Source organism: Phyllostomus hastatus, unplaced genomic scaffold (assembly GCF_019186645.2).
Source record: "Phyllostomus hastatus isolate PE091 unplaced genomic scaffold, TTU_PhHast_1.1 phas_scaffold_78, whole genome shotgun sequence".
NCBI lineage: Eukaryota > Metazoa > Chordata > Mammalia > Chiroptera > Phyllostomidae > Phyllostomus > Phyllostomus hastatus.
The window spans coordinates 29069745-29093022 of NW_025334041.1; the positions used below are offsets into that span (position 1 = coordinate 29069745).

The 23278-nt window shown below is 37.8% G+C and overlaps 1 protein-coding gene across 4 annotated transcripts in view; it reads left to right on the forward strand.

Moving 5' to 3' along the window:
- The window catches only part of SGCE (sarcoglycan epsilon), a 67965-nt gene that overhangs the window by 12322 nt on the left and 32365 nt on the right, over positions 1-23278 (forward strand). For 3 of the 4 annotated variants that reach the window (XM_045827702.1, XM_045827700.1, XM_045827701.1), the window contains exons 2-3: positions 16613-16735; positions 18407-18564. In XM_045827702.1, coding sequence (XP_045683658.1) covers positions 16613-16735; positions 18407-18564 — 281 coding nt within the window. Of the gene's footprint in view, positions 1-14324; positions 14335-16612; positions 16736-18406; positions 18565-23278 lie in introns of those variants that run through there. The other variant, XM_045827703.1, reaches the window with a different exon arrangement.

Below are 23278 nucleotides of genomic sequence, written 5' to 3' on the forward strand. Positions count from 1 at the left end.
TCTTCTGTGGTCAAAGTAGGACTTTAGATAGATCAATAGGAACTTTTAAAAATGAGTGTGCTGAAAGCAATGCTGGCCGTAAAATGGAGCAGTATCTATGGGATGTGTGAAAACTGTTTAATCTTGCCTCTATTTCATAACAATTAAGGCACCAATCAGCTTTGTGTTTTGAATCCTGTAAAAGCCAAGTACTCTGCCCTTATATAGGACCCGGAACACCTGAACAATGAGATGTAGATTCATGGTCAAGGACACAGAGTAGTGTTCAATCTCATGCTGGGTTAGTTGGATTCTAAAAGCCAGAGTGTAAAACAAAAAAAAATCCAATAGAGTTATTCTAGTAATTTCTTTCAGTCACTCTTAAAGTACAATATGTGCAGTTTTGTGTGTATAACTCCGAACAGTAATTCTTACGCACAACATAGTGTGAGAGCCACTGGGCTAGAATAAAGGAAGGAACAACAGGGGTGCTGTCTGCACACTCCAGCTATTGTTTCCTTCTGGTGACTCCCAGCCCGTGGAAAAGCGGAGAATTCTAAAGAATCCCACTGGCCTGCAGGATTTACTCCATTCTCCTTTAAGATCAAGCCCCTGTACTCTTCAGACATGTTAATATATTCGGCCAGTAATTTAAGGACTAAACTAGACAATAGACACGAAAGCCCCTTGCTCGGGACCAGGTGATGTGTGTGATGGACTTCAATTGAAGAGTCGCTTGTCCTTGTTCTCTGGAAAGTTGTAGAGAAGAATTGGGCCAGTCGCTTCCTGTCTTTCCAGGTTGGGATGTCCCACTGTCCAGCAGTGACTTAACATGTTCTTGCGAATTGGCTGCATCTGTGGGCCACTTATAGGCAGCAGTGGGTAAGGTGTTCATGCCTGAGGTTTTCGTATCAGCCCCACATTTGGCAGATGTGGTGTGACTCAGGTGACTATTGTACATACCCTTGGGATCTGTAGGTCTTCTCTCGGCCTTCTAGAGTTCAGATTTGTGTGTGGTGAAATTGTGTAACCCACCTACCTAGACTTTCCATGGTGAAATTGCGCATCTGTGTTTTTAAATGTTCTTATTATGTTTTTGGGGGGTGTATGTACAACTGCATGTTTTTAGAGAGCTGCCCAGGTGATTCTCATTTAACCAGCATAACCCTGGGAAGTGGGATATTTTGCCACAAGAATCTAGGAACATTTCTCACCCTATTTCAGCTTAAATTATTTTGGAAATGACTACTGTATTTTTCATGTAGTTGGAAAAGGACATCATTTCAGTTATTAAGTGAATCAGCCATTTATTAGGTGAATCAGCCATAAGATTGGGCTTTTAGTAGGTATAAAATTAGTACACTTAAGTGTACATATTTTAAAAATTGAATAGTGACCAAGTCAATTATGTGCTTGGGGTGCTAGGGCCTTTGATTTCCACTCTGAGGTATCTTCTGAAATGATCACCTGAGGTTTTGTTCGCTTGTTTGTTTCTAATAACGTGGGTTTTGAATTTTTTCCCCCACTTTGGAAGGTAACTTGATTATTTCTCATAGTTTAGTATAAGTTCAGAATTTTACTTAAAATTCAGTTTAAAAAGGAAATGTATATTTCATCTTTGATTTACTGAGATGAGGAGCCCTTTCAACATTAAGTTTCCTGTACCCCAATAAATGTTTCTGACTTTACTTGTCCCTACCTTTTTTTTTAAATTTAATTGTTACTGTATTTTTTCCATTACCGTTTAGTTGTCCCCCTCCCCTGTTGTCCATGTCCATGAGTCCTTTTTCACTTTCTGATTCAGGAAGTCTTTTCTTCACTTGCTGGTGCGTGGTCCCACCCGTTCCAGTGTCTCTTGGGTTGTGTCTCATCCGCTATGCTCCTTTCCTGTGTCCCTCATCTCTTTCTGTCTCATACCTCTTTCCCCCAGCTTACGCGCAAAATCTGTTTCCGCACACGAAAATAAGCAGCCCTTCTCTCCGCCTTGCTCTGCTTCAGTCTGCCATACTATTTTATATCCGTTTCTCCATTCTGGCCAATGTTCTTGAAAGATTCACTATATTTGCTACCTCTACACCTTGCTTCTACACTCACCGCTTTATTGGAACTCCACGTTGAAGGAGTCACTAGTAACTTCTCATTTTCCACATCTTGCTGTCTTTTCTAAGTTCCCGTCAAGCTCTGACCTTTTGCAGAATTTGAGGATGCTGATCACATGCTCCATGTTGACATCTCTTCCTTTGACATATGTGACACTTCAGGCTCAGTTGTCCAGCCTCTGTGATTGCCTGTAGCTCACTTCTTTGCTGAAGCATCCTCTGCTTTTGCTATGTGAATGTATTTATTAACACCTTCTGCCTTTGCTGTCTCTCCCACTTTTGTGCATTCCTCTTGGCTGTATTTCAGCCCCAGGAGCTAGGGCAAAACCATGGGGTACACCCTAGGGGGTTCTTGGTGTGAACCCAGAGAACAATACCTGAGACACCAAAGGAAGGGAGACTCAATGTCATAGTTAGGAAAATGGGGCCCGGATACCAAATCTGAAAGGTAAGGATGACAAATGGGAAAGTAAATAGTAACACTGGTAGTTTGTATGATGGAAAATAGGATAGACATATGGGTCAAGAGCATAAATGTGTATTTTCTCCAGATCACTTGGTACATGAGGGCCTAATGCGTGTTACCTGGGAGCATGATCTCTTTAAGGAATTGCACTGGGGCTTTGGGTTAATGATTAATTCCTCTGCGGGGGAAACCTTAACTCTGCATCTGAAGGACCATTAGATTCTCCTATGAACCAGAGCTCTAGTTCATCTTCCTTTTGGATGGTTTCACCTGAATACACAACTGGTCCCCCCAGTTTAACATATTCCAAATTAAATGTATTATCTTTATCTTGAAACCAACTCCTCTTGGGGGCAGGCTCCTAATATATCATTGTTCTGTCATTCTGAATCAAAAATCCGAAGCTGTTTTCCATTCTCCCTTTAGCCCACACCCAGCAATTAAAAAGTATCGTCAGTATTATCTCCATGATGCCTTGCAGCTGGCCCTGCCTTTTGCTTCAACTGCTGGTTAATGGGCTGACTGCTGGTTGACACTCCAGAGGTGGCCCCCTATTGAGTATCCCTTTACCCCAGTGCTCTTCATTACTGCCAAAGTAATGTTTCCAAAACTGAACTGTGAATTTAGAAGACAATTTAAACTTATAACATTCCTAGCCAGAGATAATTGTTTCCCCCTCAGTATTTCTGTAGCACTTAATGCTCTTTACGATTCTGTATTTATGTGTGATTAATATATATATACTCTATTATATATTATGTATGTATTGCTATACGTGAATTATAAATCCCTGTAGATCGTAAGGCCCGTGGGGGGGCAGGAACTGTACCTTATTTACCTGAGTTCATCATATATTCCTTGTATTGACATGCAAGAAATATTTATTGAATGGAATTAAACAGCTAGTGGGGCTGCAAGAAATCTGATCTCAATAGTAGGTGATCTATGAAAGTCATTTTGATTTAACATTAATTTCATTTTTTGTGCATTTGTTTTATTCTGAAAAGCTTTATTATTAAGCCTTGCTGATGGCATAAGTGGAACAGTTAACTGGAAGACCAAACAGGCCAACAGTTTTATTATCAGCAGAAAAATGGCTGTTGGGAAGAAACATGGTGAGTTTAGGTGGTAAATCTCAACCCCTTTGGGGGAGTCAACTAAATGTCTGCTTCCAATACGGTGTTTTCTTTTTTGAGTCACATGTGATATTTTTTAAGTCAGTCTGAAAAAATATTTTGTTTTCCTAATCTTCTAAAACTTCTGATGCTCTCTGTTCTTAATCCATTATTTTCTTTTTTTTTTAAACTAAAATAATTTTATGTTTTTAACCTATTGTTGCCCCTTATCCAGTCACTGGCTTACCACTTATAAAAATTGTCCCAGTCTGGCTATTATAACAAATTACTTACCACATTGAAAGACAGTAAAATGTACATTTAACATGAATCTTTTTAAAACAGTATTTGAATAACCTTAGAAAAATGGTCATAAAATATTTTGGCTAATTGTGAGTGATTTTTTTGAATGACTTTTGTGCAAAACTATATTTATATGTTTTGCTATTAAATAATTAGACAGCACTTATTTTGTATTGGAAAGATGAGCTGACCCTTAAGTGATTCTAAATTCTTCTTTCATGTGTATAAATGTATCCATTAGCAATATGCTGGGACCTTAGAAATACTGCATTTTATCAGGGAGAAAAAGACTTACTTAGTAACCAAAATAGTAGTTGTTTTCAAAATATCAATTATTATCACAAGCTTTCAGTTAATATTTTATTTCTTGTTTATTTGCCTTTATGACCCTTCTTACTCCTCACCACAGCCAACACACACACACACACACACACACACACACACACACAATTTCAGCTGTATATAGTCATGAACGTTCATAACTTTGGGACAACAAAAGTGTCTATAAAAATGACAATTTTAAAATATTTTAAAAAGAGTAGTAATTTATGAGCCAAAATGGCCTTGCTGCCAAATAACCCCCCTGGGTACCTGGTAGGAGTGATTCCTGGCTTACCCATGTTCTTTTTCTGCCCCTCCCATTGGGGTCACTGACTCTTTCCCAGCTCACACCAAATTGTCCCTTGGCTGGAGTCTTCTAGCCCCAGATCTGCTTTACAGTAAGACAAGACTTCTCAAAGTCTTTTTTACCCTGCTTCTGTACAAATCCACACACACCATTGCTGATATCGATAAGAAAATACAGAGTTTTATGATAGTAACTTCCCATGAACAGATTAGAAAAGTGTGGTATAAAAAGCACTAGAGGCACTGTCCCAGGACCTGCGCCCATCATCTCGTCGTCCGTGCCCTACACTCTCGTTAGACATTCTCATGAGATTCTCTCTGATTTCTCTGAGGAAATCACCCTGACTACCTTTATCTGGCTGCTTCCTTAATCAAGCTGAAGGCCTTCAGCCTCTTTGACACATCCGCTCGTTCTGGTCATGGGCATCGGATGGCCCTCAGTGTTGCCATCTGCAGTGTGCTTCTGCTCTGTCACCTCCTGGAGACGTGGGACCTGCCCTGATTCTCGTGCCTGACTCAAGATCCCAAAGAGTCTTCCTCTGGAATTGACGCCATTTTGTGCTAAATTGCAGTTATCATTTGCTTTTTCTTCAGTTTCTTCTCTTTAACTTTGATCCCTAGAACTTCTGTCCTCTTTGAGCGTGTCCCTGCACTTCCTATTTGAATTGCCAAAAGGTACTCACTAGCCAGCTGTTAAACACAGTTGAGTCATCTACCCTGATGCTGTTCTCCGAGAAATTCCCTACTCCAAGACCCTTCCATGTAGAGGTACTTGCCTCTTCTATTTCAAACTTCATGCTGCTGTTGGACCTCAAACTGATGTTCTTCTTGGGATCTGAGTGGTAACTGTAGTTTTCAAAATAGAAATGATCAATGCATCTTGAACCTACTGAAGTAACTAGTTCAGGTTGCAACATTCTTGTTATTTCCTCAGTTTCTTTTGAACTCATCCCCTAGCTACTTCTCCCTTTCTGGTCTCTTCATTCGATTTAAATTCTACCATAATGATTCTGTATTATCAAAATATACAGAGAGCAATTAAGTTTCATCAGAATTGTTTCTAGTAGCTTACTGTATTTAGCAAGGGCATTAATTTTTTTTTAAAAATCCTCACCCAAGGACTTTTTTTTTCATTGCTTTTTAGAGAGGGAGGAGGCAGTGGGGGGAGAGAGAGAAGGAGGTGAGAGAGAAACATCGATTGGTTGTCTTCTCAAGCACCCCAACCAGGGATCGAACCCACAACCAAAGTATACTCCCTGTAGGAATCAAACCCGAGACCTTTTGATATACCAGCTAATTGAACCACACTGGCCAGGGCTGGCAAGGGCATTTTAAATGCTATCTCAGATCTCTCAAATGATCTGTGAGTTTTTTTTTTAATCCTCACTCCAGGATTAAAATGTTTTACAGATTTTAGAGAGAGAGAGGAAAAGGGGGATGGGGGGAGAGAGGAAGGTGGGGCAGAGAGAGAGAGAAACATTGATGTGAGAGAGAAACATTGATCGGCTGTCTCCGACACATGCCCCAACTGGAGATCGAACCCACAACCTTTTGGTGAATGGGATGATGCTCCAAACAACTGAGCCATCTGGCCAAGGCTGTGAGGTGTTCTTGATCACGAATCCCAGCCATCTGTGTTTGACAATTTCAAGAGGGCACAAAAGCTTATAAGAGCATTTAAATAGGAAAATACGTTTAGCAGTTGTATTTTTTGTGTAACTCTTTTTTTAAAATATATTTTACTGACTATGCTATTACAGTTGTCCCAATTTTTCCTCCTTTGCCCTTCTCCACCTGGCAGTCCCTTCCCGCAGCATTCATTCCCCCCATCCCTTAGTTCATGTCCATGGGCTGTGCGTATAAGTTCTTTGGCTTCTCCATTTCCTATACTATTCTTAACAACCCCTGTCTATTTTGTACCTACCAATTATGCTTCTTAATCCCCACACCTTTTCCTTCATTATCCCCCTCCTCCCACCCAGTTGATAATGCTCCAAATGATCTCCATATCTATGATTCTGTTCCTGTTCTGGTTGTTTGCTTGGTTTGTTTTTTTAGATTTAGTTGTTGACAACTGTGAATTTGTTGCCTTTTTAATGTTAATAGTTTTGACCTTCTTTTTCTTAAATAAGTCCCTTTAACATTTCATGTAATATTGACTTGGTGATGGCAAACTCCTTTAGCTTTACTTTGTCTGAGAAGCACCAACTGTCCTTCCATTCTAAAAGTTTTGCTGGATAGAATAATCCAGATTGTAGGTCCTTGGTTTTCATCACTTTGAATGCTTCTTTCCAGCCCCCTTTAGCCTGCAAAGTTTCTTATAAGAAATCAGCTGATAGTCTTATGGGAACTCCTTTGTAGGTAACTCTCGGCTTTTCTCTTGCTACTTTTAAGATTCTCTCTTTATCTTTAATCTTTGACATTTTACTTATGATGTGTCTTGGTGTAGTCCTCTGTGGGCCCAACTTGTTTGGGAGTGTTTGTGCTTTCTGGATTTGTACGTCTATTTCCTTTGCCAAATTAGGGAAATTTTCTTTCATTATTTTTTTAAATAAGTTTTCAGTTTCTTGGGCATCTTCTTTTCCTTCTGCTGTCCCTATGATTTGGATGTTGGTACATTTGGAGATGTCTTAGAATGTCCTTATACTGTCTTCATTTTTGTTAGTTCCTTTTTCTTCTTGCTGTTTTGGTTAAATGCTTATTTCTTCCTCATGTTCCAAATTGTTGATTTGAATCCTGACTTCCTCCACTCCACTGATGTTTCCCTGTAGATAATTCTTTATTTCACTTAGTGTAACCTTCATTTCTTCCTTTATGTTGTTGCTGTACTCAGAGAGTTCCTTGAGCATTCTGATCACCCTGTGTTTTGAACTCTGAATCTGAGAAGTTGATTATCTCTGTTTTGTTTAGTTCTTTTTCTGTTTTTTTTATTCTGTTCTTTCATTTGGGCCATATTTCTTTGTCTCCTCAATTTGGCAGCCTCCCTGTGTTTGTTTCTGTGTATTAGGTACAGCTGCTTTAACACCCTGTCTTAGTAGTGTATTCTATTGTAGAAAAGGCACCTGTAAATTGTGTGGGGTGGAGCCTTAGGTAATCGCAAGGGTGGGGCAACCTGTTCACCACCTTGTGGCTCTATGTGGGGGGAGGACTCTTAGAGGGGATATTGCTGGTACCTGACTTTTAGAGGTTTGCCTGGCACTTGCCCCATTTCCAGTCACTTCACCCACTTCCCATATGTGACTAATGCCCTTCCAGCTGTTGCCCTGGTGTGAACCCCAGAGTGGGTGGGTTTGCATATGTTCTAAGTCCCTGCAGGCCCTTTAAGCCTAGTCTCATGAAAATCTGGCCGTTTCTTCCGCCATCCCAACCCCCACTGGTTTTTACAGCCAGAAATTATGGGGACTTATCTTCTCTGCACTGGAATCCTGGGCTGTGTAGCCTGGCTTAGGGCTGGGATCACTCACTCCCAAGGTATCCCTCCTGGTTTTTCCCACCATACATGAATGTGAAATTGTTTATTCAGCCACCATTGCTACTCCTTTGTGCTACACTGCATCTCCATGCTATTCTGCCCGTGAAGCAGATACACAACTGCATCCCTCCTGCCCATCTGGAAGAATGTGACTTCTTTTATTCCTTGGTTGTCACACTTCCATACAGCTTGATTTTCTAATGGTTCTGGGTGTTATTTGTGTTGAGATCTGGCTGTAATTATTTCTGTGGATGCGTGAAGAGGCAAAGCGTGTCTACCTACGCCTCCATCTTGACCGATGTCCACCTTTCTTTTCATATAATGTCCCAATTCTTAATTTTAGCAGTGGAGTGGTGCCTTATCTGAAGTAGGATTTTGAGGAATTTAAATGTCTCAAACGAACACTTTTGGCATCATTCTACCTCAATATACATGAAGTGGTTGCAAAAATCAGAAAGAACACTCTAAATATGGATTCCTTTTTCATTTTCCTATGGTGGGGGTAGAGGAACTTATTTTAATCCTGGAATAATTTAAATAAAAAGGAATAAGCCTTTACATTACTTATTTACATACTTAAACATCTTCAACTTCTTATTTAGGGCAACTCATGTTCTAAAATGGGTTAGCTTTAGGTTTACTGATAAACTTCTATTGCTTTCTTTCCCCTAAGAAACAAAGAGAAAGTCGAAATGATCATGAGCTGATTTCCTAATTATTTGCAACTTAAATGTTTAAGTTTAATTGGACATTCATGGGAACGAAGTAATACGTACTCAAATAATTTCATAGAATTCTCTATTGCCCTCTTAAAGGAGGCTCTTCCTCAGCTTACTGACACAGTCAAGAGGTTGTATGGCTTGAAGACAGAAATATCTCTCTAGATGTCTTTTTTCCCCTCTTTTGTTGGAGAGGAGCAGGAAGTACTCTTAGGGCTTAAAATGTATTCTTTGCCTCTGAAAAGTGGCAGAGTCAGGAGGAAGGATCACCACATTCTAGGACTTCAAAAGACCATCTGCAGAGATGTTTCTCTTTCTAGGCTCTGGCTTTTTTTTAAGGCTGAAAGGTCTCCTTCTAAACTTCAAGATTTTTCTTTCTTTAAACAAAAGAAACTTCAGGCCCGTTTCTTGAAAGCATTATTGTCAACTCACTTCTTCCAGTGGTGCAATATAATTATGATAACTTTGTGAAATAACACAATGAACTTGGATTATTTGCTCAAATTTTGATTCGTCATAAAAACAAGAGAGATAAGTAAGTTAAGGTGTTGTGCAACATAACTAGCTTACTGTAGTGGGTTTTACTGATATAATGCACAGCATCCAAATGTATTACTTTATGTTTTCAAATGAAATATGTATTACCTGGGTTCAAGTCCTGGCTCTTCCTCTTGTCAGTCTTATGGCCTTGAATCTGTCAGTCTTGCTGGGTTCAATTTGGTTATCTTTAAAATGAAGGACTGAACTCTTCAGGAGAGCCAATGCATGCCAATGCCAATTGGTGGTATCTGTCAAGAATTCTGAGTTAAGTAGAATGGGGCGGCCATATCCCAGTAGGAAATACACTATGATCTGTCCCTTAGTGGAGAACTATATTTAGCATGGCCAGGCAGGGTGACATCAAAAGCCCTTTTCAATGCAGTGCTCTGTGAGATTAAGTTTATTGATCACCAATTCATGATGGTTTGCAACCACTTTCCAACTGACATTTAAGGAGAAAAAAACAGCAAAAAACAAACACGTTATTATTATATGAAAAATCAAGAAATTTAAGCCAATTTAGAAAAATGATTTTGTTAAGTGGCTTTAGTTGGGAGAAGGGATGGTATCATGAAACAACCCACTGTTTTTTGTAGAAAAGGACCCAAGTAGTAGTTTCTCTTCTGCCTTGTGAAGAAAAGTGGCCAGATCTCTGAAGAATGAAATTTAAAAAGGCAGTTTAATGCCTTTTCTGTGATGAACTCTATAGTTGAGGCATGGGCTATTTGTGACTAAAATAAAAACAGTAACTGACCCCCCCAACCCTCCACCGCCACCCCCCCCAGTGAATGCTTGCAACACTTTGATGTTGATCGAACTCACAGGTGAAGAGCAAACTGCTGAAAAAGCTTCTGTTTCAAAGCCAAGATTTTGAAAGCTGGATTGATAAAACACAAGGTAAATCTTAGGGGGAAAGCTAAATATTGGTTGTGTACCTGGCTGGATATTGATGTGTCTCAAAATATTTTTCCACAGCAGTTATTTAATTTAGTGATTAAATTTCAGTTTAATTATGGAAATAACACATTAAACAGTAAATTAGGAAGGTGACCATAAATGTATCAGCCTTGGAAAACCCTGAAATGGGTTCTCTTGGTGCAGAGATAACAAATGGCATTCATCTCATAATTCCAGTGAGTTGGTAGCAACTTCTTGGAATGTGTATACAGATGCTCTGAGACTCATAAAGAGCTTTTCACTGTTAAAACTATAAAATGTAATATGAGCCTTATTTTTCCTGTCAGCACTTACAAGTTTTAATTACCAGGGATGATCATGTAGTTAAATAAGTTAAGTGTCTGTATTTTGGGTATAACTTTCTTTTTAAATAATATGCCAATTCTTAACTTTTGCATGGGGCTGGCAATTCCTTTGTAAAGAGGATTTTGAGGAATCGGGATGTCCTGATTGTTTAAGCACAAGCTTATTTTACATGTCGTACCAAGTGGCTGTTCAGTATTATCTTTATACCTTAAACATATTTGAAAATCTTCTCCATTATTCTTATCCAGAATTATTTCCCAGATAATACTTATTATTAAGACAATACTATGAAGAGTTGGGTCATATCTGCTACATTATCTAAGTAATTTATACTCATAAAGCAACCTTGTCATGCTCCCCAATGATTAACTTACATCTTCAAACTACACATGAGAGACAGATTACAAAACTGAAATGCGTTTGAAAACAGACTTTAATTTCTTATTAATACATTATTTATTAATTATAATTTTATAATATTCTTAGGCTCACTTAGCTATTGCTAAAGGTAATAGATCACTTAATCAATAGATCTTTGTTTGAATTATGTATTATATTTCCCACACATCAAATGTGTAAGAAATTATTTTATACAACACCTTGAATTCATTCACTTTGATTTGACAGTTCATATTTATGGAAGAGATGGGTTGAATTAAGACTTTCTAGGGTGTACTTATTTGTTTCCAAATGCATGTCACATGTGGAGTTCTTGCTGCCATCTCCGCAAGTGATCACAGCTGTAGTAAGATCATTTATTCAGCAGTGTACTGCATCAAGCAGGAACCAGGGTTTACACCACAAGAGGGTCTTCGGGCAGTCAAAAATAGGTGCTGCACGTGCAGTCTCCTGTTTCTCACATCTAGCAGAGCATGCATGAAGGCAGTACCAACTTGTTCCTATGTGAACACGCAAGCCCACCTCCTTTGGTAGCCTGCTTTCTAAGCCTACAGCAGGTTAATAGTGGCAAATTAGAAAGGCTAGAGAAGCTGATGTAGGGAACATACTGATGGCAATCAGAGATGACAGCTGACAACTTGTCCTTAGATGGGAAAAGAGAAAATCTATAAAACAACACAGCCTTAAAAAGCATTAGCTAACTAGGACCTGCTAGCGCTAGCGTGATCGGTAAAGGACAAAGCAGCCAGACAGTCCACGAGGGTGTCGCTGTGTAATAGAGCAGAGTGCGATAATTGATGTGCCGAGTGATGATCTTCTGCCGTCATGAAAAAGGATCGACCTCTGAGTTCTTTGGAAAACTTGGTCTCTGACATGTTACTTTCCTGGGGTCCCTAGTAACTAAGGTTTCACAGTATTTTCTTACACCATAAAGATTAATAATGGATATAAAGGGACCCTTTGAAGTGATTAATTTGTTGATAACCTATCTATGAGAGAAATATACACATAATAGGTACCTAATAAAGGTCACTTAGACATGAATATGAAGTTCTGACTTCTCAGAGATTTCAGAGGAAAGACAGCTTTAAGATTGAAATGTAATCTTACACTCAGCAACTAGTTTATCCTTATAGCCTTGTACTTGTTCTTGTTGATACAGAAAAAGGTAAGTATTCTCTGGACTTTTTTTTTAGAGGAGAGACTTTGTACATGCCTATATGCTATTAAAAATAATCATTGTAATAATCATTATGTGCTGTAAATTCATTAGCAATGAACTACCACAATCCTTTCAAAATTTAATGTTTACTAAATACATCCAAATTTGTTTTTGTTTTTAAGTAATTGTAAATACGCAGACCCTCATATTTTCACGACAGTGTTGCTCCCATAGGGAGAAAGTGTCAAACAGACTAATAAAAGAAAACAGGATGCTATTTAGCTGGGATGAGGCCCTACTTTATTGCTATTGCCATCATCGCCGGCTCCTTGGTTCTTGGCTCCCTGCTGTAACATAATATATATCGTTGATACAGTCCGCAGTTTCTATACCTTATGATGAATATGGCGCAGTTTTGTGAAAAGATTTTGCTAGTGTGGTAACAAGGGATGTTGGCACTACACTTACAGAGTGTGAAATAATTACCCTGGCCGTGCCTGAATACCCTTTCATTCTTCTCAACTCAGATATGTAATTTTTCCTTGAGAAAAATCTGTTTTATATGACTATGGCTTTGGTTTTTAATCTTGGCAAGTCTTGCTATCATTGCTGTTTGAAGACCGTGTTTTTGAGCCCCTGTGAGTTTAACTTTTGGTTTAATTGTTTTTCCCATTAATGGTGATGGATTTGCACAGATTTAGCCACATGGTGGTTTCCTGTTTCATTTGTGTCCAGTGGCATGTGTTTGCAGAGGTAATGGCTTTGCAGCTGGAGACTCTTGCAAAGCCCTGTGATACACCAGCTATAGACCCTGTGGCCGCAGCTTGATTAGCATGGTGCTGTACACATGTATATTTCAGAGATTATTAGATTTTGGTACTGTGGATTCTTAGAGTGTTTAAATTTGATTTTCAAGACTGGCTTTTAAGGACAACAATGTGTATCAAGCTTACTGTTTGTGAGTAGTACCTAGACATAGGAGAGTGCGACATGCCAATCACAGCCTTTGTGGGTGCTGGTGCAGGTCCAGTCTGCATTATCTATGTAGCTCATGTTTAGAAGAACCTAATTCTCTGTGTCATTTTTTTGTGTTCAAACAGAAGTGAGGTATAACTACTGCTCAGATAGCCTCTGTTGAAGAGCTGCTTATTTTACAAGTTAACAAGCTGGAAAAAGGTACCATAAGGGAAAGGTGTGGGTGCTCATAATTTAAACTGGTGCTACAAAAAGGAAGTATTACTTTCACAAACAAAACACAGTGACTTAGTCATTTTCCATTTTTGAGTGATGAATGTGTCATACATCTGTATCGTGTTTTTCTCCAAGGAAAGCGTGTCCTATATACTTAAAGTGAAGCAGGCTTCACTGTGGAGTTGCCAGGGTAACTGACCGGCTGGCAGCCGCAAATCGCAGAAAGGCAATAGAGAGCACATGAATAAAGAAATGCACGTGTCCTCTTCAAAGCCGGGAGGGCCATGGTGGACTGTGGTTTGGCTCTGCAGATCACAGCAATGCTTTTCATGAAAGCAGAAACGGAGATCGATGTTCTTTACCAGTCCTTGAAGCGAGGTGTTCTGCAGGAGTAGGGACCCTTTCATGGTTTTACTTCAGGACCTGCCAAGGGCTATATAGAAAATAAAATCATTTCAATATTTATTCATTTGTTTGTTTATTTGTTTAATGTATTTTTAGAGAGAGAGAGAGGAAGGGAGAGAGAGAAAGGAAAAAAAGAAAACCTTGATTTTGTTGTTCCTTTATTTATGCATTCATTGGTTGATTCTTGTATGTGCCCTGACTGGGGATTGAACCCTCAGCCTTGGTGTATCAGGACAACGCTCTAACCAACTGAGCTTCTTGGCCAGGGCTTCAATACTATTTAATAGGGACTTTTTTTTTTTTTTTTTGCTTATAAGCTAGCTCTTACCCCCTTATGGCAGCCAAAACTAAGGAAAAGTGTTAGTAACTCATAATGTAAATGGAGGAAGTAACATAGAAACTGCTACACACATATGAGCACTTATTACAAAATTGAAATTGAAATTGAATATTGTATATATTTAGCCCATAAACACGAGACCTGTGTTTACCTCTACAGTGCTTTGTATTGGAATGAATTCATCCATTCACTAGGTGTTGGTAAAGTCATTCACATATGCCACCTGCCTTTTACGTGCTGAGAAAATAATGAAGGTAAGTAAAATCAGTGCTGAACTTCAAGGTGTTTTTAATCTCTAAGAAGGAGTAAATTAGATAATCTCTGAAGAGATTTCTTTAGACTATTCAAAATAGCCCTGTGCTCTGGATGTGGGATTGTGATCTAGATGTGAACTCTCTGTTACGTGTAGCCTGAAATGACTACTTGGGAGCAGTTCCCAACTCTCCATCATTTGGCTCCTCTTCCCAGGGCTTCTCCCTGCCGTAAACACACCCCAGGGTCAAGCATCACTGCTTCCATCTCCTTCCCTGGAAGAACCCTGCAGTTGTACCATGCACACATATTCACCGTGGAATCCCCGACTTCCCCATCTCTGAGTTTCAGAATCTTGCTAGTACTTGAAAAACCATATTGAATACTACTTCTTTAAAAAAGATTTAAATTGTTTCTTTTTAGAGAGAGGGAAAGGAAGGGAGAAAGGGAGGGAAAGAAACATCGATGTGAGGGAGAAACATCAGTCAGTTGCCTCTTGTATGTGCCCCAGCCAGGGATGGAACCCGAAACCCAGGCATGTGCTCTGACCAGAAGTTGAACTGGTGACCTTTCCTTTGTGAGAGAGACATTGTCCAACTAACTGAGTCACACCAGTCAGGGCTTGAATTCTACTTTTTACACAAATTTTTTCCAGCTCTTTCTAGCCTCCATTGCTCCTCATCATTTCCTCAGGTATTGTCAGAGCAGTTGATTCCTCTGGGACCGTACCCCATTAGGTGGGCACTGGTCTCCCACATCAGGTGGTGACCTCGAGGAAGGCTGGGCCTGGGTCTCCTCCATATCTGCAGCATTCTCCACAGCACTTTGCGTCCCAGGGGTGTTATGAAATACAACTGGTGAAAAATCTCAAATTCTCATCCTCACGGTTTTTCCATGATTCATACCACCCGCATTTCGGAATGGGACCATTTTTCCTGGTGAGTGAATTGTTCTTGGGTCAAAGTTGGGTGCTCTGAATGCCAGGGGGAGACTACATGTGCGTACTCATACCAAAGAAATCGGGAGAGAACGAGTCTCCCTACGTACCCAGCTTAAACTAACTTGCAGTTTTCTTCCCTCTGTTACATAGCCTTTGAAGTTATGTTTAGTAGTAAAGTTATGTATACGTGAAGCTACAAGCCAAATATTTTTCGTTTAGTTTTACATTTTTGGCAGCCTTCCACAGAACTTGCAGGGACAAGTTTTCACAGATAAAGAAAAATTTTGTGGGAGTTGCTGTTTTTATGCTGAAAAATCGACTGTCAGTGATCTTGCTCTCCAGGGCTTTTAGTTAGTTGGGAGCCTGAAGTGAGCGGCATTTGGGTTCCGAAGGTTAATTACTACATTTGCAAATCCATCAGTGATTAAGGGAAATAACTGGCCTGATAGGGTTTATCTGTTTAAAAATTGCAGCCACTAGCCAGTCAGGAAATAGAAAACCGAAAGAGATGGTAGAGGTGACAAGGGTAATGGCAGTAATATGTTGGCAGAGACGCTGATATCAGAGGAACAACAATAGGTGGAGAACGAATCAAACCAATTTGGCCATTTCAGTGTACTGCCATCCTGTGTCTTAGTAACCAGTACATCATGAAATCTGTCCCACTTCACTTAAAGCAATTATTGGCACTGAGTTTTACCATGTAATTATTATTGCTTTAGGATGTAGGATTATACTGCATGAATTATTAAATGTCACAATCGGGTAAAATGGAATAACTCATTTCTAGGAGAGTTATGGGAAATAACACTCATGGAATAAGTATCTTTGCATTATTGTAAGTATAGATGAAAGTTGCTATACATATAATGAATATATACTCTCACATGCTTTGTCTAGTGAACACTTAATACAGTATAGATTCTGACCATTAAAAATTATTCTTTATTTTGCTTTGAAAAAAATGGGAAAAAAAACTGTAGCAATTATGTAGTTGGTCAGTTCTTATGATGTGTTTTGTGGGTAATAATTTCAATAAAAAGAAATTACCAAAAAGATATTATTAATGCCTTTATTACTTAATAACAATTTAAAATATTAAAATGTGCTTACTTTTGCTCACATAGTATTTAAAAAGCGTCTAAACATGCCAAGTGTAAAGATTGTCTGATGCTTTGTCCTAAAATCACTTCCCTTTAAACAAACTTCTTAACAATGTCTTGCATGTTGCTTCAGTTTTCCCAGAAGTTTTTACATAGTGAAGCCCTGCGTCACAGTGGAAGTGAGTTACCTAAAGCAGATCTCATTATTTGTCTTTTATCTTCCCTCTTCGTCTTCAGTGTACACCATCTTCTCGAAGGTGCACTCCGACCGGGACGTGTACCCATCTGCTGGTGTCCTCTTTGTTCACGTTTTGGAAAGAGAGTCTTTTAAGGGAGAATTTCCACCTTACCCAAAACCTGGTATGTTCTGAGTGGGAAAAAAAGAGTGGTCAATTTACTAGTTTTTTCTTTTTGTTCACTGTGCATAATCTAGATGATGTATGATAAAATCTTGTTAACATCATTTGACATGGCCTGGGTGCATAAGTTCATTGTTGTAAGATTTTTCCCATTTTAAGATTAGAAATTTAATTACAGAAGGAAATAATTCATTTTGAATTTTAAAGAAAGCCTATTTTTGGTTTCCCCGGCCTTGAGTTTGTGCTTCTGACAAATGATCTACCTACATTTACATAGAAATAATTATAGTTGTACAATTACAACTTTTCATATTAAAACTGGAATCTTACATAGTACATTGATTTTTGGAAAACTACATATGTTATAGTTTTCCAAAATGGTAAGAGAAAAGAAGGAAATGTGGTATTTAGGAAGAGTTTCCAAAAAAGCTTTTTATAATATGAAATAATTTTATATAACTTCATAACAGTTTAATGAAGATTGATTTTTTTCTTAAAGTAATACCAATTACAAAGTCTTATTTAATTTACTATTGGCTTAAATTATGTTCTGTTGGATTGTCACAAGTGCTGTGAAATTAATGAAGAGATAGACTAGCAAGAGAAAATATATTAAATTATTGTAATTCTTTAAATAAATAAAAATGAATTTTGTGAAAGTTATAGCATTAAAATTATTATAAATATTATTTATTATATAATAAAAAGCATACTTGAACTCACTCGTAAAATGTAGTTAAACATGTTCTTAACAGCATTCTAGAATAAAAGCTAGTCTTTTCATCAATTATTTTAAAAATGTTTTCTTATGTGGCATTCATTCTATGTTTGAAGAACTATTTAGCTAAACCTTTTGAGCAGCCCTAATACATGAGAAGAAAAGATGTAGTTAAGAGCATAGTTTCTGGAGTCAGCCAAGGTTAAATTCTAGTTTTACCACTTACCAAAGCCATAGAGATGTTAACATGGAAAATTACATATTCTATCAATAAAATTAGGGCTAATGATAGTACTACTTTTTTAGGTATATTTAATAATCAGATGAAATAGTGCGTGTGGAGTCCAAGCACAAAGACAGGGCCAGGCATGTGCCAATAAATGATGCTATTATTATTGTTTTTCATTAATAAATGTTGTCATTTTTACCATTCTTTTGGATTTGTAATGTCTTTCTCGACTCACCGTCCATTGTTTTAATATGATACTTTGATAATCTCAAGATGTTCCTTAAGATTAGTTTGACAATGTCCAGAGTTTCATGAAAGGAAAGCTTCTCAAGAGAATGAACACATCAACATGATTAGATTTTTCTAAAAGACAGTTGTCTCATTGCCAGGACTTCCCGACTCCTAGGTGACAGAAAAAAAGAAAAAAGGAAAAGAAAATTTCCCCTGAAGTTGTATGAGTCTGCTTTCTTTGTTACATTAGAGTTTAGACAAACTAAACAACCAAAAGGATTTTTTCTTTACACGAGGCCCAAATCTCAATTCCCAGACGCATTTGGGGGTTTTGTGTGTATGTGTGTGTTGTGTGTGTTTTAATTTGCTACAAAGGTAAGAAAAAAATTTTAGACAGAAATATTTTGATTAAAAACTACCAAATAATATCTGACATATCTTAATGCTATGTGTGAAAACATCTGACATATCTTAATGCTATGTTTCTTATCTAGGTGAGATTAGTAATGACCCCATCACATTTAACACAAATTTGATGGGTTACCCAGACCGCCCTGGATGGCTTCGGTATATCCAAAGGACGCCATATAGTGATGGAGTCCTCTATGGGTCTCCAACAGCTGAAAACGTGGGGAAACCGACGATCATTGAGGTAATTTCTCAGAAAGAACAAAATTGTACTTGACTTTTTTGTAATTTGAGTTTCAAATGTTGAAATTAAAATTACATGGCAGTGGTTTTCAGTATTTTATGTGTAGAAACCCACTAAATAACATTTGGAAATGTACCATTCCTTTCTGTTCACTTACACCGTTTTTTTTTTTTAATTAAGTTTATTGGGGTGACATTGGTCACTAAGATTATACAGGTTTCAAGTGTACTCTTTATGATACATGATCTGTGTATTGCGCTATGTGTCCACCACCCAAGGTCAAGTCATCTTCCATCACCATATACTTGGGCCCTTTACTACCCTCCAACCCCCTTTTCTCTGGTAACCACCGTGCTGTTTCTGTGCCTATGACTTTCAGTTTTATATCCCACATATGAGTGAAGTCATATGGTTTTTAGCTTTCTCTGTATGATTTATTTCTCTTAGCATAATATTCTCAAGGTCCGTGCATGCTGTTGTAAATGGCAATGTTTCATCTTTTCTTATGGCTGAATGGTATTCCACAGTATATCTGTACCACACCTTCTTTATCTAGTCCTCTATTGAAGGACACTTTGGTTGTTCACATATCTTGGCCACTGTGAATAATGCGGCATTGAACATAGGATGCATATGCCTTGTAAATAAATGTTTTCAAATGTTGGGGGCAGATACCCAGAAGAGGGATTGCTGGGTCATATGGTAATGCTATTCTTAATTTTTTTAAAAAAAATTCTCACCTGAGGATATGGTCATTGATTTTAGAGAGAGAAGAAGAGAGAGAGAGGGAGAAAAATATTGATCATGAGAAAGAAACATGGGTCAGTTGCCTCCTATGTGTGCCCCACTGGGGATCAAGCCCACAACCTAGGTATGCGGACTGGCTGAGAATCAAACCCATAACCTTTTGGTGCATGAGACAATGCTCCAACCAGCTGAGCCACCTGGCCAGAGCCTATTCTTAATTTTTTGAGAAACTGCCATACTGTTTTCCATAGTGACTGTACCAGTTTACATTCCCACCAGCAGTGAATGAGGCTCCCTTTTCTCCACAACCTCTCTGACACTCGTCATTACCTGTCTTGTTGATGACAGCCATTCTAACAGGTATGAGGTGGTATCTCATTGTAGCTTTAATTTACACTTTCCTAGTAGCCAGTGAAGTTGAGTATCTTTTCATATATCTGTTGGCCATTGGTATGTCTTCTGGGAAGAAGCGTCTATTCAGGTCCTCTGTCCATTTTTTATTGGATTGTTTATTTGTTTGGTATTGAATTGTGTGAATTCTTTACATAGTTTGGAATGCTTGTCAGAGCTGCTGTTTGTAAAATACCTTCTACCATTCGGTTGGTTGCCTTTTTTTTGTTTTGTTGGTGGTTTCTTTTGCTGTTCAGAAGCTTGTTAGTTTGATAAAGTTGCATTCATTTATTTTTACCTTTATTTCCATTATCTTTGACATCAAATTCCTAAAATCTTGTCTAAGACCAAGGTCCATATGTTTAGTTTCTGTGTTTTCTTCTGTGTAATTTATTGTTTCAGGTCGTTGTACATGGGGACAAAGTCCAGGCTAGTTTCATGCTTTTTCACATGGCTTTCTGATTTTCCCAGCACCATTTATTGAAGAGGCTCTCTTTCTCCATTGTATGTTTTTGGCTCCTTTGTCAAAAATTATTTGCCTGCTCACAAATGGTTTTTGAGCTCTCAGTTCTGTTCCATTGGTCTGTGTCATTTACACATTTTTTTGTTTGTCTCAGCTTCTATATAAAAAAGGGCAGTCCATATTAGTGGAAAAATTAAGACATTTAAAAGAAATAGATTACTATAATGTGAATTCTATTTAAGAAAATAAATGCAAACTTATTTGCTCCATATTTTCATTTCATATCCATGACTGAAATGAAAATTCAGTCCAGTGACTGAAATAGAGTCATTATGCAAACATTTTATGAGCTGCTCCCATGTTCTAAGCATCACAATAAGTGCTGGTGGAGGAAGGATGAGTACCAGGTGAGTCTAGAAGCTGAAGCACTGAAGTGGAAACCCATTCTTAGCCAAGACTGTCAAAACTGTTATACTAAGAAGGTGCTGCGTGATGCAGTTGTAAGAGGGTAAATAGAAATTCACTTCACAAAATAAAAGGAAAGCTATCTTAGGCAGAAGAAAAAGCACATCAAAATATCGAGGGTACTAACAATCACATCTGTCTCATAAGGAAGAGTGGTACATATCTGAAGAGACAGTGCCACAGCTCATTGGGGAAAAGAATATTTACTTATTGGTGGTACTCAGACAATTGGTGAGCCATGCGGCAAACACAAGTTAGATTCTTCACAGGAAATGGAAAACTCAAGTCCAGATTGAGGATTTAAATGTGAAAAGCCAAAATTGAAGATAGTACATGAAAATATGGAAGAACTTTGTGAGTTTAGGTTAGGGAAGGACTTTGTAAATAATATCTAGGTATTTTTATTTAAGATAAAAGATAGATAAATTTTTACTATATTAAACTTGTAAAGCTCTGTTCAACAAAATAAGCCATTATAAAAAAAGACAACTCACAAACTGGAAGAAGATATTTTAAATATGTATGTATCTGACTAATGGTGGGTGACTAAAATATAAAAAAAGACTCTTATAATCCAATAAGAAAAAGGTATGAATAGACATTTCATAAAGAGGATACATAGATGCCAATTCAGTAAAGAAGCTTACTCTCAAATTAAGATCACAATGAGAATTTTACCCTCAGTAAAATTCATGGTGAGTGGATGTGGGAATTGTTATAACCACTTTGGAAGGCAGTACAGAATATTTCACATAAATACATATCACAGTACCCTGTGATCTAGTGGTCCCCCTTTTAGGTACACACCCAAAAGAAACACTTGCAGATGTCCCCTTGGAGGCATGTACAGCTGTGCTCATTGAGCAATATTTGCATAGCGAAACCCAGGAACCCCACAAAGCAATGGCGACCCATAAGTTCATCAGCAAGTGAATGGGTGACTGAATTATGGGATAGTCACACGGTGAACGTTTGCAGCCACAATGGGCTTAATCCTGCCCAGTCACAAGGCTAAATGTTTTAAACATAATGTTGACTAAAAAACACCAGCCAGAAGACTACGTACAGTTTACCATTTTTATTGTAAAGCTCAAAAAAGAAGCAAATTAATATATTTCAAGCATGTGTGCATTTATAATAAAACTATATTTAAAATGAAGGGGATGATAAATACAAAATTCAGAATGGCTGTTTCTGGTTGGAGAGACGCGAGGGGCTGGGACAGAGAGCGACGTGTTGAGCGAGGATCCTCAGGGGTCATGTTCTCATACCTTGTAACTGAGACTTGAGGCTGTGAATATGTGTCAAATAGTATACTGAAAATACAATGATGAAAATTGAGCTTATCTTTCATCTAACACAAGTAGTAAATATCCATATGTATTATATATGGATACATTATTTTTTATATCCATATAGTAATATATTTATATTTAAAAATATTCTATTAATAAGTCAAGAGTTTTGCATATCTTGAACTAACATTTAATCATAAATCTAGTGATTAATTCATTCTGTAGATATTTGTTAAACATCTGAAATAGATCAGCCACTCTTCTGGAAATAGGGGATAAAAAAGCATGCAGGCCCGTATGCCTGTCTGCTGTGAAGGGCTTCACATTAGTGTGGAAAGGAAAATTGCACTGAGAATATTATAGTATTTTCATATCTCATTAGAAGTGATAGGACTACATTCCATTATAATTGTTTAAAATTAAACAGTATAAATTCAGATAATAACATTCTTCCTCCTGATTTGTAAATTGTTATTCATTCCTTATATTAGCTGTGATATTTAAAAAATAAGAATTTATGAAATTTACAACAGTTTGTGATAATTATGGGAAGGCTAGCCATAAAATTATTGTCACTCATTTGAAAATGTCTAATATTGTTTTCTGAGTGTTAGCTTTGAGATATTATAACAAATAGTAGAGGATTGATACTTTTTTCTCATTGATAATACTGTATGATGAAGTTTTTTTGTAGTGTGAACTTTTAAAATTGTGAGGATTCCCAAATGAAATCTTTATTACATTTTTTTCGTTTGCTTCGTTGTGAACAGTACTTCCAATAGTTCATTTCAATGACTAGTCTTCATTTCAGTGTTAATCTAATTAATCATGTGTCCCAACAAATACAGCAAGGAAGTCATTAAGAAATCAGACCAATTGTGGAGAGAGTTCTTCTAACTTTGTGTAAAAATATGCTTTTCAGAATATGTGCTTTTAACCACCTGGCTGGTATAGCTCAGTGGGTTGAGTGCCAGCCTGCGAACCAAAGGGTTGCCAGTTTGATTCCCAGTTAGGGCACCTCCCTGAATTGTGGGCCAGGTTCCCTGTGCGGGGCATGCAAGAGGCAACCACACATTGATGTTTCTCTCCCTCTCTTTCTCCTTCTCTTCCCTTCTCTCTGAAAATAAATAAATAAAATCTTTTTAAAAGGAAAAAGAATATGTACTTTTAAGTACTGTTAAGGTTTGGAATTATTTCAAAATTTTGATTTTTACTATTTTTGCAAATATTTCTGGGTGTAACTGGTTTCATTTAAAGCTCATAAATAATGCTATAAAGCTCTTTGATATCCATGTTTAAAGGGGCAAGACCTTTCTTTTCAGTCCGGGTCAGTTTGCTGTGCTCTCCTGTCCCA